At 34.8% G+C, this 19,928-nt stretch overlaps 1 protein-coding gene across 1 annotated transcript in view; it reads right to left on the bottom strand.

The window, feature by feature from the left end:
• Nucleotides 1–19,928, bottom strand: part of NOX4 (NADPH oxidase 4) — a 187,914-nt gene that overhangs the window by 17,353 nt on the left and 150,633 nt on the right. The window contains exons 14-17 of the mRNA XM_054576412.1: nt 14,553–14,672; nt 12,882–12,990; nt 8,026–8,094; nt 6,583–6,683 (exon numbers count right to left, since the gene is read on the bottom strand). Of these exons, the coding sequence (XP_054432387.1) occupies nt 6,583–6,683; nt 8,026–8,094; nt 12,882–12,990; nt 14,553–14,672 (399 nt within the window). The remainder of the gene's footprint in view (nt 1–6,582; nt 6,684–8,025; nt 8,095–12,881; nt 12,991–14,552; nt 14,673–19,928) is intronic.

Genomic DNA, 19,928 nt, shown 5'->3' on the forward strand with positions numbered 1-19,928 from the left:
CCACAGAAATACAAAGGATTTTAAGAAATTACTATGAACAACTATATGCCAAGAAATCAGACAACCTGGACAAAATGGATAAATATCTAGAACATACAAACTTCCAGAACAATCAGGAAGAAGCAGAAAACCTGAATAGACTGATAAAAACTAGTGAAATTGAAGCAGTAATCAGAAAACTCCTGGCACACAAAAACCCTGGACCAGATGGCTTCGCAAAATCTTACCAATCATTCAAAGAAGAATTAATACCTATCCTTCTCAAACCATTCCAAAAAAACTCAAGAGGAGGGAAGACTTCCAAACCCTTTTCTTGATGCCAGCATTATCCTAATTCCAAAACCAGGTAAAGACACAACAAAGAAAGAATATTACAGGTCAACATATTTGCTGAACACAGATGCTAAAATCCTCAACAAAATATTAGTGAACCAGATCCTGCAATACATCAAAAAGATCATACACCGTGATCAAATGGGATTTATTCCAGGAATGCCAGGATGGTACAATATTTGCACATCAATAAATATGATACATCACATAAACAAAATGGAAGGCAAAAATCATATGATCATATCACAGATGCAGAAAAAGCATTTGATAAAATCCAGCACCCATTTATAGTAAAAACACTCAGCAAAGTGGGAGTAGAGGGAACATACCTCAACATAATAAAGGCCATATATGAAAAACCTACTGCCAACATCATACACAAAGGGCAAAAACTAAAAGTATTTCCCCTAAGATCAGGAACAAGGCAGGGGTGTCTGCTTTCACCACTCTTATTCAACATAATACTGGAGGTCTCAGTCACAGTGATCAGACAAGAAATAAAAAACATCCAAATCGGAAAGGAGGAAGTAAAACTGTCATTATTCACAGATGACATGATATTGCACATAGAAAACCCTATAGGCTCCACGAAAAAAACTACTCAACCTAATAAATGAATATAGCAAAGTGGTGGGATACAAAGTCAATACTCAGAAATCAATGGTCTTTTTGAACACCATCAATGAACTATCAGAGAAATTAGGGGAAAAATCCCATCTAATATTGCAACAAGAAAAATAAAGTATCTAGGAATAAATTTAACCAAGAAGATAAAAAGACCTGTCTTGGAAAACTATAAAACACTGAAGGAAGAAATTAAAGAAGATACAAATAAATGGAAGTACAGACTGTGTTCATGGACTGCAAGAATTAGCATCATTAAAATGTCCATATTACCCAAAGCAATCTATATTTTCAATGTAATTCTAATTTAAAAAAACCAATGGTATATTTCACAGATCTGGAACAAATATTTCAAAAATTAAATAATATAAAAAAAGATCCTGAATAGCCTCAACAATCTTGAGAAATAAGAAAAAAGTAGGAGGGATCACAATACCTGATATCAAACTATACTACGAGGCCACTATAATCAAAACAGTCCAGTACTGGCATAAGAAAAGACACATAGATCAATGGGACAGAATAGAGAGTACCAAAATAAACCCATATCTCTATGGTCAATTAATATTTGACAAAAGGGGCATAAGCATAAAATGGAGTAAAAGTAGCCTCTTCAATAATTGGAACTGAGAGAACTGGACTAGTACATGGCAAAAAATGAAACTAGACCACTTCTTACACCATACACCAGAACAAACTCAAGATGGATAAAAGACTTAAATATAACTTGTGATAACATAAAAGTCCTAGAGGAAAACATAGGCAGTAAAATTTAAGATATCCCACATAGCAATATTTTTGCTGATATATCTCCTAGGGCAAGGGAAAAAAAAGAAAAAAATAAACAAACAGGACTACATCAAATTAAAAAGCTTATCCATGGCTAAAGAAACCATTATCAAACTGAAAAGGGAACCAACCATATGGGAGAACATATCTGCCAATGACACATCAGACAAAAATTTGATCTCCAAAATATATAAAGAAGTCATACGACTCAACACCAGGAAGACAAACAATTCAATTAAAAAATAGGCACAGGATCTGAGCATACAGTTCTCCAAGGAGGGCATACAGATGGCCCATAGACATATGAAAAGATGCTCAACATCATTAGCCATAAGAGAGATGCAAATTAAAACCACAATGAGCTATCACCTCACATGGGTCAGAATGGTCATCATTAAAAAATATACAAACAATGAGTGCTGGCGAGGATGTGGAGAAAAGGGAACTTTAGTGCACTATTGGTGGGAATGTAGACTGGTGCAGCCACTGTGGAAAACAGTGTGGAATTTCCTCAACAAGCTAAATATAGAATGGCCTTTTGACCCAGTATTCACTGCTGGGAATATACTCCAAGAATCCCGAAACACCAATTCAAAAGAAGCTCTGCATCCCTATGGTTATCGCAGTGTTATTTACAATAGCCAAGTGCTGGAAACAACCTAAGTGCCCACCAGTAAATGAGTAGATCAAAAAACTGTGGTGCATTTACACAGTGGAATACTATGCAGCAGAAAGAACGAATGAACTCACCTTTTTCAACAGCATGAATGGAGCTGGAGAGTATTATGCTAAGTGAAATAAGCCAGTAAGTGAAAGGCAAATACCATATGAGCTCACTTATAGGAGGAATCTAATGAACAAAACAGAACCACAGGCATGGAAACCTGGAAGAGACTGACAGTGAGCAGAAGGGGTGGGGGAGGGGGTAAATGGTGGAAATAAGAGGAAGGGACTAGTCAAAGAACATGTATGAATGCCCCATGGGCATGGACAATAGTGTGGGGATTGACTGTGGGAGCGGGGAGTGGGATGGGCGGGGAGTGGGATGGGCGGAGGGAGGCAAAGAGGGAAAAATTAGGACAACTATAATTGAATAACAATAAACATTTAAAAATAATTTATGTCTTCACTATATATTCTTTTTTAATAGTTAATTTTTATTGTATTTTTTCCATTGTCCTTTATCTTCCCTATATTCTCCTCCACCTACTCTCCTCCACTATCAATCTTCACACTGTATATTTATGTACAAGAGGTTAATAAAAAATAATACATCTAAAATGAACTCTTCTATTTAAATAGCATATTTTTCTAGTTAATGAAGCCTTAAAATGAAACTAGACTCTTTTCTTACACCACAAACAATAATGAATTCAAAATGGATTAAAGACAAAACTTAGACCTGAAACCATAAAAGTTCTAGATGAAAACAAAGCCACAAATCTCGGACATTTCTTGTGGCAGTGTTTTATTGGATATATCTGTCCAGGTTAGGAAAAGAAAACAAATGTGACTACATCAAACTAAAATGTTTTACAGAGCAAAGGAAAACATCAACAAACTAAAAAGACATCCCACAGAATGGGAGAACATATTCACTGATATATCTGATAGAAGTTAATAATATCTATAATTTATAAAGAACTTACAAAACAATACCAAAAAACAAACAAACAAAAACACACCCTGATTTAAAAAATGGGCAAAGGACTTGAATAGATATTTGTCCGAAGAGGACATACAGATGGCTAGTAGACATATGAAAAGATGTTCAATGTCACTCATCATCAGAGAAATGCAAATTAAAACCATGATAGATATCATCTCATACCTGTCAGAATGTCTCTCATCAATAAAGCAACAAACAACAAGTTCTGGGAGGATGTGGAGAAAGGGGAACGCTTTTGCACTTCTGGTGAGAATGCAGATTGGTGCAGCAACTGTGGAAAGCAGCATGGAGATACCTCAAAAAGTAAAAATGGGCCCTGGCTGGTGTGGCTCAAGTGGATTGAGTGCCAGCCTGCGAACCAAAGGGCTACTAGTTCAATTCCCAGTCAGGGCACATGTCTAGGTTGCAAGCCAGGTCCCTGGTAAGGGGTGCACAAGCGGCAACCACACACTGATGTTTCTCTCCCTCTCTTCTTCCCTTCCCCTCTCTCTAAAAATAAACAAATAAAATCTTTAAAAAAATTAAAAATGGATCTGCCTTTTGACTCAGCAATCTCACTTCTGGGAATATATCTGAAGGACCCAAAACACTAATTCAAAAGAATTTATGCACCCCTATGTTTACTGCAGTGTTATTTACAATTGCCAAGATATGGAAGCAGCCCAAGTGTCCATCAGTAGGTGAGTGGATTAAACAACTGTGGGGCATTTACACAATGAAATACTAGTTAGCCATAAAAAAAGAAAATTCCACTCTTTGCAACAGTGTGAATGGACCTGGAAAATATTATGCTAAGTGAAATAAGCCAGTCAGAGAAAGACAAATACTGTATGATTTCATTCATATGTGGAATCTAATGAACAAACTGAACTAAGAAGTAAAATATAGACAGACTTATAGATGGAGAGCAGGATGACAGCTAAGGGGAGGAAGAGGTTAGTGGGTAGGAGGATTGAGGAAAAAAGCAAAAATGGATGCATGGACATGGACTACAGTGTGGTGATTCTTGAGGGGTGGGGGTATTAAGGGAGTAAATGGTAATGGAAATAAACAAACATTCAGAAATTAAATAAACGAAAGAGACTTTAATTCATTCTTTTCCAAACTATGCTACATAACGATCCTTTTAAAATAATGAATTTCAGGAGCCTGATCAGAGCAAATACAGAAAGTGAAAGTGCTCTACACAACGTGAACAGTAGGTGGTGCACATTTACTCATCTTAAACCAGCTTGCTGTTTTAAGAAAATGAAAAATAAACAGACAAAATCTGTCTAAATCACAAAGAGTATAACAAATGAGAATTCTTAGTAAATAACTAAAGAAACCAATAATTCCCATCTAATTTCCTATAAATGATCCTCTACTGTTTGGGGGCTTGATTTCAGTATGAAGAAAGCGAGGAAGGGAGGGAGGGAGGGAGGGAGGGAGGGAAAGGAAGAGAGTAGAAACCAAAACTTTCCAAGTTTTCAGCAGTATGCTACAGAAACTTATAAAAGAATGCTTCTCAGAGGTCAGTTAAATGTCACTAACAAGAAATGAACTGCCTGGGGTGCATAGCAAGACCCAGATGAGTAAGACAAGATCACATATAAGGTGGATGACAATGGGAAAAGATGGGAAAGAAGAAAACAAAACTGGGCTGACTTTTAATTTACTCTACAGGTTGCCTTTAACCGGGGCCCTGCGTATTACAAAAGATCTCCACTTTCTAAGTAATGCTTCCCTCCTCAACCCCAAAGTACTTTCTCAAGGGAAGGGAATACAGAATTGGTTTCAAACATGGCTGAACTCTGAATTACACGAGTATATATTCCTTATTAAATTTTGTTTCTGGGGCTCCACACCATACTTCTTAAAACAAAACTTCTGAAGACAAAGCCATTCTTTCAAGACATCTTGATCCATGATTCATGAATTGAGATTAAAAAAAAAACAAAACTCTTCATCTCCTATGCCATCTCATTCATTTACAGTCAAATATCATTTTTATATTTATCAAAATATTTTTAAATTATGAATTAATCAACTATACACTAATAATTATAATAATAACTCAATTCAGAAAAAAAAATAACAGTAGCACCTTAGGGTCAAAGGAAATTTTAAAAATTAAATCATCAATTTATGTAGATTTTTGTTGCAAAAATGTTTAGGTCAGAAACAAAAATATAATTAGTTCAAATACAAAACTATATTGAATTCTGATATAATTTTGCAGATTACTCAAGATAGAAATGCAAGTTCAAGTAGAAAATAAGAATTGTGTATAATTTCCAACTGCTAATGAAAGCTTTTTTGTGTATTTGCAATATATGAGGTTGATACCAAGAAACTGATATTTAGATTCCAGGAGATATGTTTAAAACAGTTACATTAATTTAAAAATGCCAACATCTGCAGTATGTTAGAAATTACAGCCTTTGCAATTATTTAACCTTATTATGAAACTATTCCAATGCCAACTTTAAAATGGGAGAGTGGGTGTATGGTTTTCAAAATGTGTTTACATTGATGTAGACTATTTATTGCCTCGTACCATAATAAGTTTATAGAACGCAAGTGGGTTGTCTGCTCTATGCCCTAATGCGAATGCTTTCTTTCAGTAGTAACCTCTTCAGATCATAGATACATAGTCCACAATGTTAAATTCCTTTAGAATTATAACTTTCAAGAAAAAATTGTTTAAAAATATTCCTGACTGGAAACAGCAAATAATAACTATGAGTTTCAAAAATTGTACTCATTCTGGTAAAAGATGTACAAAGATAGATTTTAAAGTGCGTGTAATGTTAGAATTATTTGTAGAGCTTCCTTGTTTGCCAATAGGATTTTGAAAACTTTTCTAATGATCACCTGATATATGCTATGGGAATGAACACTTATTTTAATATGAATCTATGAAAATTTAACAGTAAGAAGAAGAGTCTAGTTCATAGATAATTTATACACTATTTCTAAGCCAAATTTTAATTATTTGGCATTACACATCAGTAAAGTATTCCCAGACTTGCTTCCTCCTTTGATAGTGATAATTGAGTGCTTAAGTGACTTTCTAATTTGTAAACCCATTACTAATCCATCTTAAAAAACATCATGTAATGACGTGGTAATGTTTTAATTTGATCATTAGCCACATGTCAAATTTTCTGTGGAATGGTACTTACCCTCTGTTACATTTTGCTATTTCATCAAACAGAAGTTTCCACCGAGGACGTCCAATATGAAGTCTTGAATTCAGTGCTTGATATTTTTCTCCAATTATTTTCTGCCACAAAGAAAGCATTATATTTTACATGACACGGAATTGGCAAATTACCCATTTCTCTAACATCATTTCTGCTGGTGCTGTGGCTTCCTACCAAATTGCTGTGATATAAAGAATATAAGTATCAAATAGCAACCTATTAAGTACAGTCAGAACATCATTGCCTTCCTTTCTACCTTTAAAATCCATTCTTTTCCTGAATGTCATTATTACAAATGGTTGATTTGCTTCATTTTTAAACAACTGCAATGTTTAAAAATTCGTTCTAATTACCTAATCAAAAAAAGTCATCAGAACATAAACTTTATTGAATTGTTTTTGCACTGCAAATAAAGTTGTCATATCTGGCACATTATATGGATAAATTACTACAAATTGTAATCATAAATTTGGGAAAATGATCTAAGACAAGAAAGCCTAAGACAGAAGAGCTCCAGATCCTGGGTTTATCAACAAAATAACTCTAAAGAACTGTTGAATGAACAGAATATGAGATCTGAAGATAAAGTGAGAAAAGAGGAGAAAAGTGTTCAAGCAGACAAACTGAGAACCAAATGCAATTTATGCTCTGTACCTTAATTACAGCAATGCCATGAGAAACAATGGTACTGACTTGCTTCATAAGAGTAGTAAAATAAAATATATTTACATACCAAGTAGGGAAGAATTCTGACTAGAAAAAATCGGATTAGATTAGTTTTGAAGTAACTGGCAAGCATTCATATTTTGTAATCAAAGTTATTACAGAAAACAATGAGAGAAAATTCTGAAATAAAACTTGTGAAAACATTCATGCTCAGATTTATACAGTTATGCAGCTCGTCAATGTTGTCTACAACATCAGTGTCTTCATCTATAATTTGGGAATAGGAATATTCTCTACCTCTTGAATTTGCTGGAATTACACAATTATGTATATGATTGATTAGCACACAGTGTCTAGCACAGTGAATAACTAATGTATGATAACTATAAGTATTTTTTTTGTTTCCCTTGAAGAGAAATGAGCTTTACTGTGGATGGCTTTACTTTTTCTTCCACATAAAGCCTCTTCTCATTGGACACAGTCACAATCTCTATAGGTAAAGAACTTGAGGCAACAGTGAAGAGGACAGAGATGAACTCAAAAGGCTGCTCAAACTCCCTGTGAGAAGGACAAAAAAGGGCATAGTATGGTCGACTTCAAGGACAAGTCATGAACTTTCTGGACACATTCCAAGAGGCCTTTCTGTGGGAAACCTCTTCAAACCACCTACAGAAATTTCCTTCCAGCACAGCCCTTACAGTAAATTTCCTAGTATCAAGAGGCTTGTTTAATTTACAATAACATACAGCCACATACCTGTATCCCATCTGTTTGACTGAGGTACAGCTGGATGTTGACATAGTCTGGTCTGTTCTCTTGCCAAAACTGAGAGGATATAAGTAAACAGACATTAAAGTTATTTCTGTATACTCAGACTTCCTCCTTTTCTAAGATGTGTGATTCTAGAATTTGTTAAGATGCATCTTGCCTAATCAGTCAATATCTACCAGCAAATGTATGTGTGTTTGTGTGTGTGTATATTTTATATATATATATATATATATATATATATATATATATATAAAATATATAAAATTGTGAAAGTAATGATTTTTTTAAAAATTGATATGTTAGGACTCAAGTAGATGTTTTAGGAATGCAAATGAAGTCATTCTGCAGATAAGGGGTGATTGTTGTTTCACTGCCCCTCTGGCTCTCTGGGAAGTAACTGAGAGACTTTAGTCTATTGCCATGACTGCCTGGCCCAGAGATTCGTAAAAGTTACTCAACTTTTCTTGGCTTCAACTTCTTCATCAAGACAAATGATATGGTTGAAGGATATTATCTCACAGGTCTCCTCCAGATCTAAAATTATACATTTTCTGACAGGTGGCAACTGTGAATTTTAAAATCCTAAGGAAAACATATTTTACCTTAAAAGTGATTATTATCAGCACACATAGTCTTCTTAAAATATCATCATTAATCATTTCCCATCCAATAGATAACTCAAGTTATATCCAAATGCTAAATTCATTTTAAGGCCCTTTCTGAACTGAATCAAGATTCACGAATTCTAATTGGGAAGAAACGGAGGGATTTCCAGGTCCAGTAATGGGTACCATCTCATAGAATACACGGTTTGTATTGATTCTTAACAGCCTCCTAGGATGCTGTTTTATGACTCCTACCTCAATAACTGATGTTTGGTGCCTGTAGTCCCCAGAAAGAACTATACAAATTTAAATAATGTTCTTAATGATTTCAATGTCTCCACTTCAACTTCTCTCTCACAGAAGGTAAGTAATAATACACACTAAAGGAACAATTTTCTTCAAGTCCAGGGAGCAAATTGATGAATCAACACAGTCTTGCAAATAGATTAGGACTATAGTATCATGCACAAAGATTATCTATTTCATTTTTATTTCTCCTGCCTGTTACTTTATTTTCCTCACATATTAAAAAATAGAAGAATGTGACTCTTGAAAAGAATTTTAAAGATCACTAATAAAAATGACAGCAATCATTTATTATATACTTTCAATATGATAGCTTCTTTAGATATGTTAAAGCTAAATCTCACATCAGGCTTTCAGTGCTGTGATCCTCATTTACAAATTGGAAGTGTAAATAGGATTTATGAAAGTTAAGTGGTTTATCTAACAACATCTTAGAGTCAGTGTGAGGTACAGGCTCCAAATGCTTGATGCAGCCCCTGGTTCTTCTTTTTGATTTTCTCAATGTGTTTTAAAAACGTGAAGTGACTTGAAGCATGTCATATAATTTTTGGCAGAGCTGGTACGAGATCACCTGACGTCTAGCCCTGCATTCTTTGCTTCACTCACCAGACTGGACAATCTGGCCAAACAGAATCACCCAAGGGGCAACTTTCGTCATCATTTCAGGTAATCTCACACCAAGACTGAGTGGCTAGAGCAGCTAGTTATGTTCCAGGTTATGTTCTACAATGATATGAAAGAACTCACTTTTGGAAGAAGATTAAAAGACTGTATATTTTCTTACTTTTAGGTTAAAATATCTAATTTAATTTTCAAGTTAAAAATAATCTTTCAAATAACTGAGAATAGAAACTTTAAATATTGATATTGCAATTATTTTTAGTAATTAATGTCACAAGCAAAATATAGAATGCTATCCAGTATGTCTTAAACATATGTGGATTAACAATTCCTCTCAGAAAGTGTGGACTAGTTTATTCAAAATACTAAATTTTTTATTTTTCAATTACAGTTAACATTCAATATTATTTTATATCTGTTTCAGATGTACAGCAAGGTGGTTAGACACTAATTTAAAAATATATGCATACCCATGTTAATTTCAACATTATTTACAATAGCCAAGATATGGAAACAACCTAAATGCTCATCGATAGACAATCAGATAAAAAAGATGCGATAGATATGAGCAATAGAAACATTACTTGGCCATAAAAAATGAAATCTTATTATTTGTGACAACACTTATAAATCTAGACGGTATTATGCTAAGTGAAATAAGTAAGACAGAGAAAGACAAATACCATATGATTTCATTTATATGTGGAATCCAAAGAGCAGAATAAATGAACAAAACAGAAACAGACTCATAGATACAGAGAGCAGACTGGTGTAATAAATTTCTCTCCTATTCTTTGACATAAATGTAAATTGTTTTAGTCTCTTCTGGGAGAGTTTTGCCAGTATAATTTAAAAATTTAAATTTATTCACAACCTCCAACTCGGGAAGTCTAGTCTTTGGCATTGGCCCAGAAAAAAAAAACACTCACAAATTAGAAAGCGGTGATTTTGCTCTTCCTGATGATTTTCCTCCCTTAGCCTCAAAGCTGGGATTCCCTTTTGTTTTGCTACTATTTCACTCATCACTCTGACCAGTCTCCTTTGTTAACTATTACTCACTCTTCGCTCCTCTACAAACTGCAACATTCCAGGGCTTGGTATTTTCACACACATTCCCAAGATGATCTACAGTCAGATCAGTTTTGTTGACATTATTTCAGTAGCTACCCATCCCTCCATTTTTTTCCCCTTCTGATTCAGCAGGTCCCTGGAGGCTCCCAGGGAACTGTATTTTTTTATTGTGGTAAAATATACGTAACATAAACTTACCATTTTAACCACTTTTAAGTATACATTTCAGTGGCATTAAATACATTCATATTGATGGGCAACCATTAACACCATACATCTCCAGAACTTTTCCTCTTCTCAAACTGAAACTCTGTATCCATTAACCGATAGGTCTCCATTTCCTCTCCCTCTCAGACCCTGGCAACCAGCATTCTATGAAATTGACTGCTCTAGGTATCTCCTATTAAGTAGAATCAGGTAATAATTAATTGTCCTTCTGTGTCTGGACTGATTCACTCAGTATAATGTTTTCAAGGTTCACCCATGTTGTAACATGCTTCAGAATTTCATTCTTTTTAAGGTTGAATAAAATTCCATTATATGTATATGTAACATTTTCTTCATCTGTTCATTCACTGATAGACATTTGGATCGTTTTCCTCTTTCGGCTACTGTGAAAGATGCTGCTATGACCACTGGAGTACAAACAGCTGTTCAAGTCACTGCTTTCAATTATTATTGGTACATTTCCAGAACTAATCTCTTTTTGCGTAAAATCCAAAGGCCTTATGTAATCTGCCCTCCCCCCACCAATAAAACACAGACGACTTCCCTGATTGCTTTTCCCACAATGTCTCCCCTTGCTTCCTCTGATTTGCCCGCACAGCTCCCTTTCATCTTCCTCCCATCTACCACTACTGCATCAGAGCGCTTGCCTGTAAAGTTGGGTCTCTCTGCCTTAAAAATTTTCCCCCAAGATATCTGCCTTGTTCACTTTACTGGGGCCTCTGCTCAAATACCATTTTTGGTGGGTATTTCCAAATACACAACATACATTAATACGTCCTCCATCATGTACTCTTTGCTGCTTTACCTCACATTCCATTTCTTCTTTGTCCTAATCAGAATCAGACATTCTATTCATTCATTGCTTTATTGTTTATCTTCTCTACTTAGAAGGTAAATCGCAAACTGGTTTTGAAATCAGAAACTTGATTTTATTTTGATCCCCAATTTAGCTCTATGTCCCGGAACAGTTTCTAATTCATAGTAGGCAGTTAGTAAATATTTGATGGGTGACCAAAAGAGTAATTATCTGTACAAAATAGCATGTATGATATCACTGCAGTACTCTGTGTGATAAAAATGTAAATATCCATCATGAAGGAATGGTTCAACAAACTAGAAACATTCATACTATGAAATACTTGATAGCAGTAAAAAAGAATGAGGTAACTCTACATGTACCACTACCAACAATGTTCAAGACACAGTCGTAAGTTTAGGAAAGCAACTTTCAGAACACTGCAAACAGTATGCCAGAATCTATAGAACACTCATGAGTTACCGCTTGTTACATAGATTGGGTGGGGAAGGTAGTAAGGGAAGATTTTGCTTTATCTGAATTATTTTAAAAATTTACACCAAAGATACAGAAAGGATGTGTATTACTTGTACAACTTAAAAAATAAAGATAGACATACTAATAGACAAATAAGATGTTACAAGTAGGGCAGATGAAGAATGCCTGCTATCATCTTTGTAAGAAACAAAACAGAATTTGGGCTTTTTGAAATTCTGCATAGTGTGCCAAAGGTTTTGTGATGGTCCATTTGGGATATTAAAGGTGGAGATAAGAGATAAGAGCTATTAGCACAAAAGATAGAAAGTATAGCAGCAGTTATCTGTTGCTGTTTCCTTTCCTCTGCCTTCCCTCACCACCCCATATGCACACATTTGCAAACAGTATATATGTGCATATGTACACATCACTAGCATATGCATGCATTTCTATGTTAAAATATTATGTTAGAATATATAAATCAGCATGTCCATGTTAAAACATATCAAATACATATACACATAATCACAGACACTAGTATTTAAAAAGACGTGTACCAGTTAACAACTGTTATTATCTCTGCTTTTTGAAGTTTAAAGGATCTTTCCTCTTCACTATTTATCTGCATATTTTTGGATTTTTTTCTTTATAAAGCATTTAGTAGTTTAGTATTTTGAAAGAAAATAATCATGTTTTTAAATTTAAAAATTGCAAAGGTAAATCAAACCTAATTTTACCTTATTATGCAACACACAGAGTAAGTCTGCAAACCAACGGAAGGACTGGATGTCTCTGCACACCCAGATAAAATACAGTCTTCTAAGCTTGTATGGTTTCCAGTCATCCCTTTAAAATTAAAACAACACAATAGTGACTAGAATGGCAGAAAATGCTTAGAATCCCTGTATCTTTGAAAATTTGCTTTTCATTAGTAAGAAACCAATAGAAAAACCAGTTATTTACGGTCAAGCATCTGACCTAGCATTTACTATAACTTCCAAATGAATTTAAAACATAGTACTCTCCGTGAATTCAGTGCTCACACTTGTGAATATTATATGCACAGCACCCATTTCCAGTTGAAAGCAATAAACTAAACTCCTGGATCAGAATAACATCAGCTTTGCATCTCAGGAAAAAAAGCTCTCTATTTTCAGTGAATTCTATCCCTCGGCAGGGCTCCAGTCCTCATCATTCTTGCCCTGGCTTCCAGGCAAAGCAAGAGGAAACCATTCCAGAAACTGGTTGTTTATCCCCTTCTTAATAGCATTAAAGAAGGAGATTTCACAACCACCTACTATGTAATGCATTCCAGTAAATCATGATTCCAAGTAGGATTCTGATTTATAATTAGGAAGTAAGCTTGAGGTTAAGGAAATATTCTTTCCTTTTCTTAACTTTAGTTGTCCAAATAACTTGCAATATGTTTTCAGAAACATGATTTCTGGCATGCAATACGGTTATTTTTCTAAGAATCGACAAAAAAGCCTAAATTTATATCAAGTATCTAAAACTGAAATAAAATATCACTCGAACACATCACTTCAAACTATGATTTCTTTTTTGGTTCTCCATAAAACAGTCTTTTAATGCAAATTGTATCTTGAAAAGTGAATGTAATAGATTTGAGAATAATTTCCGACTATTATCTCGTTTGTGTTTTCATGACAATTAATGTTAATCAATTAATTTTTGCTTATACTCCTAGGACAAAAATAACTGAAGATGTATTTCCTGGTTAAGCAGTCTTACCTCTGACTAGAATAGAAATTTCTATTCTTCTGTCTGTTATGAATTTGCTAAATAATGGGCCAAAAAATGATGGGTTCATTTTGTCATCTTCTCAGAAAAGCTCTCCCTGACCATACTTTTACAACAGCCTTGGCCCTTTATTTCTTTATCCCATGAGTATCTCTTCTCTTTAGAGTTCTAATGTTTTCTGAAGTAATATTACTTACGAATTTCTCACTGGTATATTCTTACCTCCCCCATTTGAACATAAGGTTCTTAAGGGCAGAGGCTCAGTTTCATTCATTACTGGCTTAGCAGTATTAACTATAAGATAGATTGGCACGCAGTTGCTCAAAAGTATTTGTTAACTGATGGATAAGTAGTGCACTTAACTCTGATGAGGAAGCAGAGAAATGAAGGCTGGCGAAGAACTTTAATAGAGAATAAAGACAGAGGAATACATGACTGCTACAGCCATATTTTACCAGAGAGCATGCAGAAGGCCAAAGACTACGTATCGAGAACCACTGAGTTATTCCCTTCACCAATCAGTAAAGGAAGCTCCTTCAACAGCAAGTAGAAAGATTTTATCAGGAATTATTTCATCCTAAAAAAGAAATGTCTAACATATCGGCAGTTCTTTATTTGGACTAATAAAATGGATTAAAATGACATACAGCAGGGTGTTGAGTATTGACGCAAATGGAGTTACTCCAATACCTCCGGCCACGCAGAGGCTAATCTCATAGTTCAATGATTCCTCAAATGGACTTCCAAATGGACCATCAACATATAGCCTGTGGAGAAGAAGACAAAGGTGGGAAAGATGGCAATAAGTTTAATTGATTTTTTTATAATATGTAGCAGACATGCTGAATCCAATTACTAGGCTTTGTGATGGTTCAGGTCTTACTTTATTGTTTCTCATAGTGACAAGCCTAAAAAAAAACCAATAAAATGTTGTTTATGAACTGTTAATATTAAAACAATATATCTGTTTCTAAGCATGCCTTTTTGAGGGAAACATTAATTAAACATATAAGAAAATGTATAAAGGACCATGACAGCTGACAAGTTAAAGCTCTGATATTATATTACTACATTTGACTAAATTAAAATACCAACTGCTTTACTGTGTCTATATTCAATAAATAATATTCTCTTTAATGGTAAAGTCAGTAGCAGAAATGGTAACCAAAACATTTACTATGGGAACGGAAAAGTACTAGGAAAAAAGAAAAGTTTCTCCTCCTGCCCCAGTTAAGTTTTATTAGTACAGAAACAGATGAAGAACAATCTAAAGAAATCTTTAATTACTCTACTTGTGATTATATATTCAGCTTGTCTTTATATACTCAACTGTGTATATGCATGTGTGTGTGTGTGAGTGAATCCCTCTTAACTGCAAAAATCCTTGCAACTGCTCACTCTACACTCATTCTCCCATTCTTTCCTAGTGACAAAACATTAATTCCATTTAGGAAAGCACAGTACCTAGACAAAACACTATGTTTCCCAAACCCCCTTACCTATTTTGTGTGACTATGAATTGGTTAACATGGTAAAACATAAGTACAATTGGAAAAACTGGAAGGCTCCTTGAAAGAAGCTACCTCAGTTGAAAGTTGCATCTCTGTTTGCCTCCTCTCCTTTGTGCTGGTGCTTAAAATGTTGACCTGATGGTCTAAATACTTATCTTTTATGATTATTAGTTACCATAATTAATAACTAGCATAGCCTATAACCTCTATGGTATATTACCATAGTCTTTGTGGCTACCTTCTTTTAGCTACTTTTATGTTAAAAAAAACAAAACACATGTACATAAGGTACTGGAATTTTAAAGCCTTTTTCCTATTGTAAAAAGAAAATAGCTTTGTTGCCTTGGTCAGTGTGGCTGAGCTTGTTGGAGTGTTATCCTATAAACCAAAAGGTTACGGGTTTGATTTCCAGTCAGAGCACATGCCTAGGTCGTGGGTTCAGTCCTGGTTGGGGCACGTATGAGAAACAACAAATCAATGTTTCTCTCTCATCGATGTTTCTCTCTCTCTCTCAAATCAATAAACATGTCCTCGGTTGAGGGTAAAAAGATAACTTTGCTAAAAAAATAGTAACAGTCCTAAAAAGTATATTTATGTTGTCAGTCTTAGGATATACATGTTTTTTATTGTCAAGAGTTTTTGCAAGAGATCACTTAAGATTACGTATCTGTGGGCTTACCAATCAAATGTTTGGTAAATGTTTGCTAAATGAATTAATGGATAGTCTTTTGACCTCTGAGGTCTATGGCATGTAGTCTGTGTTATATACTACTAGTCACTGCTAAAATTTGGTTTCCTTTACTCCTGGGTACTCAGTAGACTACACTTCCTGAGCTTTTTTGTAATTACATTGAACCTTATGTCTAATTCAGACCACTAGGCTGTGAGTGGAAGCAACATCTGTTACTACTGGAATGAGGCAAGGAAAACTCTTCCCCTCCCATAGGAACTAAAGCCATGAGTTGAACCAGAGGACAAAGCCAACTAAATCCTTGACTTAGAACTTGAAGGAAGCTGTCCTAGAGAATGACTAGACTTACAGAAGACACTTTATGAACAAGAAATAAATGTGTTTCATTACATTTTCAGGGATTTTTCAAGGTTAACTAATTACTGCAGCAGAACTTAGACACTCATGACTACAAGTTCACTACATTCTTAAGTCCTGGAAACTTGCAAGAGAAGTGCTTTAAAAAATACTATATCTATTTAAAAAGATATTTTTTGCACCTCAAGAAAAAATAATCAAAGTTTAAATGCTTAAGGTAGTGTTCTAAACATAGAAACTCAGAATAAACTGACAGATCATACACTCTATGCACAATATGCTTAAGCACAATATGCTTAATCCTTATTACATCTATTTCACTCACAAGTTTATTTACTCAATGAACAAAAGCTATATTTAAAAGTTAATGATACAATATATTGGATTCTTCATAGAAATCTCAAGATATTAGTGGCTCAAAAACAACAGATGTAAATAGATTCTACCACTTTTCACAATGTAAGCAAATTTAGAACATAAACATTAAGCAACAAAATTGGGATTAAAAATAAGTACTTCCAATAGCAAAAATAAGATTATTGTAAATCTCTACAACTATTTTGAATCCACTAGCCTTAGAGCAATCTTCTCTTAATTAATCACTCATTTCTTCATTCAACAATAGTTTTCTGTAATTGCAATGTGCCTGATACTGTTCATAGTGTCTGGAATATAGAAGTGAACAAGATAGATAAAGTCCCTGACCTCATGAGAAAAGGACTAGCCCATAAACAAAGATATAAAAGGATATATGATATAATGTCACATAGTAATAAATGCTTTTTTTTTAAAACAGGTAAAACAATAATTACTGAAGCTGGGTGATTTAGTACATAAAAGCTCATTACATTATTCTCTTGGCTTTTAATATTCTTGAAATTTTGCATAGGCAGTTTAAAGGGATAGTCAGAGAAGGCCTCTCTGTGTATGTGCCATTTGAGCAGAGATATAAATCAAGTGAAGGAGCTAGACATAAAAGCATCTGGGAGTAGAATCTTTCCAGCAAGATATAAAAGTATCTGAGAAAAGTAACAGGAAGTACAAATAAACAGAGCGTTCTTGGCTTAAGTATATATATACACAAGCTAAACCCTTCTCTGGAACTTTCAACTCAGTGTCTCTGTTCAGTCTCTTGGTAGCTGTGTTTATGAATTTTTCTTTTTAAGGACTGATGCTCTCTGGACCATTCCATGCAGGTTCCTGTTCACTAACAAAATTTTAGCACCTATCCTGTAAAAAAGCACTCTTCAGTTGCTAGAGATTATAGCAGTGAACAAGACACAAAAATTCCTGTCCTTGTAGAGGACTTCTCTTTGATGGGATTATCTAACACATCCTCCATTTGCCTATACCTATTAAGTATTTTCTGTCTGCGAAGTTCTGGAGATGAAAAGTACAACTCCTATCCTCAGCAATTTTCATGCTGCCCACTTCTCTACTCATGCCTGTTTACAAAAAGGAAACGCTGACACAATGACATTGTACTTGCCTAGCAAAGGATAAGAGGAGTCATTAGTCAATTACCTTTCCTACATGTCTGTTTTCCAGCCCACATGTCCACACACACACACACACATACTCCTGATACCCCATACATCTACTCTTTGGGGTTTCAGAATAACTTTGGATGAGAAGACAAGAACTAAGGGTTCTAGACATTTACCGGGGTTTGGGTTATTAGCATGTTACTTGTCCTCTATATATCTGATTTCCGACATTTCTAAAAGGAATGATAAGATATAACACAGAAAAAGCCTGCTAAGAATCGTAAAGGGCCACAATGATCAAAAAGTTTGTTTGTTAATGGCATCAATGAGCATCTACAGCCCACTGCTGGGCCATCAGAGAGGTCTAGCATAAATATAAAAAGTGGACTAACTTCAGTATGAGATGAAAAATGTAGATGGGAATGTGATTTCAAGAACCTTAGAGAACTGGCTGTTTTTTCATTGGAAATGCTTTTTGTGCAACATAAAATAAAATTTTGACTTTCTGAGAGAAGGGATAAAAAATGAAATTACTGATGATTGATTACTTGGCAACACCTGGGTTTTTGAGGGAGGCAGAAAGAGGAACTATTTTGATCATTTTTTACATATTTAACCTAATTAATGTGCAGAATCTGTTGCCTTTAATTTATGAGCAGTGACTTTTCTTCCTATCTTAATGTCTTGTCTTTAAAAGAATGGTCTACCATTACTATCATCGTAGCTATGACAAGATTACAGAAAGTAAAGGCAACTGTTCAAACTCTTGCAGCAACGTCATGGAGGTAAGATGAACCTGACATATTTTCAAAGTTTATTTGATGACTAATGAAAGATTTGCATGGTTTTTTTTGAGTACACACATGTTTTTATTGTATTATTCATTATTATTTATCCCCCGTACCCTCTTCTACCTCCATCCACCCCCCTCCTTCCTGCAATCACCACACTGTTGTCCCTGCCCATGAGCTCTTTTTCTATTTTGCTTGATCTGTATACCCCCAACCACCTCCCCCAGAGCTGTCAGCCTGCTCTCTCTGAGTCAGTTTATTCATTAGATTCCACATACGAGTGAAAACATATGGTACTTGTCTTTTCCTAAGCGTATTTCACTTAGCATAATGTTCTTTAGGTACATCCATGTTGTTGTAAAGGGTAAAATTTTCTTCTTTTTTATAGCCACGCACAGAAGAATAAACTCAAAATGGATTAGAGACTTAAATGTTAGACTTGAAACCATAAAAATTCCAGAAGAAAACATAGACAGTAATATTTTGGACATTTCCCGTAGCAATATTTTTTTTAATCTATCTCTTCAGGCAAGGGAAACAAAATAAAACAATAAATCAAACTAAAATGTTTTACAAGGCAAAGGAAACCATCAACAAAATGAAAAGACAACCCACAGAACGAGAGAACATACTCGATGATACATCTGATAAGGGGTTAATATCCAAAACCTATGAAGAACTTATAAAACTCAACACCCAAAAAAACCAAACACCCTAATTATAAAATGGTCAAAGGACCTGAATAAACACTTCTCCAAAGAAGATGTACAGATGGCCAACAGACATATGAAAATATGCTCAACATCACTAATCATCAGAGAAAAATGCAAATTAAAACCATAATGAGATATCACCTCACACCTGTCAGAATGGCTACCATCAATAATCAACACAACAAGTGCTGGCGAGGATGTGGAGACAGGAGAACTGTTTGCACTGTTGGTGGGAATGCAGGCTGGTGCAGCCACTGTGGAAAGCAGTATGGAGAGACCTAAAACAGTTAAAAATGGACCTGCCTTATGAAACAGCAATTCCACTTCTGGGAATTTATCTGAAGAAACCCAAAACAGTAATTCAAAAGACTATATAAACCCCTAGGTTCATTGCAGTGTTATTTATAATTACCAAGATATAGAAGCAGCCCAAGTGTCCATCAGCAGATGAGTGGGTAACACAGGTATGGGAC

Source organism: Pteronotus mesoamericanus, unplaced genomic scaffold (genome assembly GCF_021234165.1).
Source record: "Pteronotus mesoamericanus isolate MK-2021 breed Mesoamerican mustached bat unplaced genomic scaffold, CSHL_Meso_final contig_33, whole genome shotgun sequence".
In the NCBI taxonomy this organism is placed as follows: domain Eukaryota; kingdom Metazoa; phylum Chordata; class Mammalia; order Chiroptera; family Mormoopidae; genus Pteronotus; species Pteronotus mesoamericanus.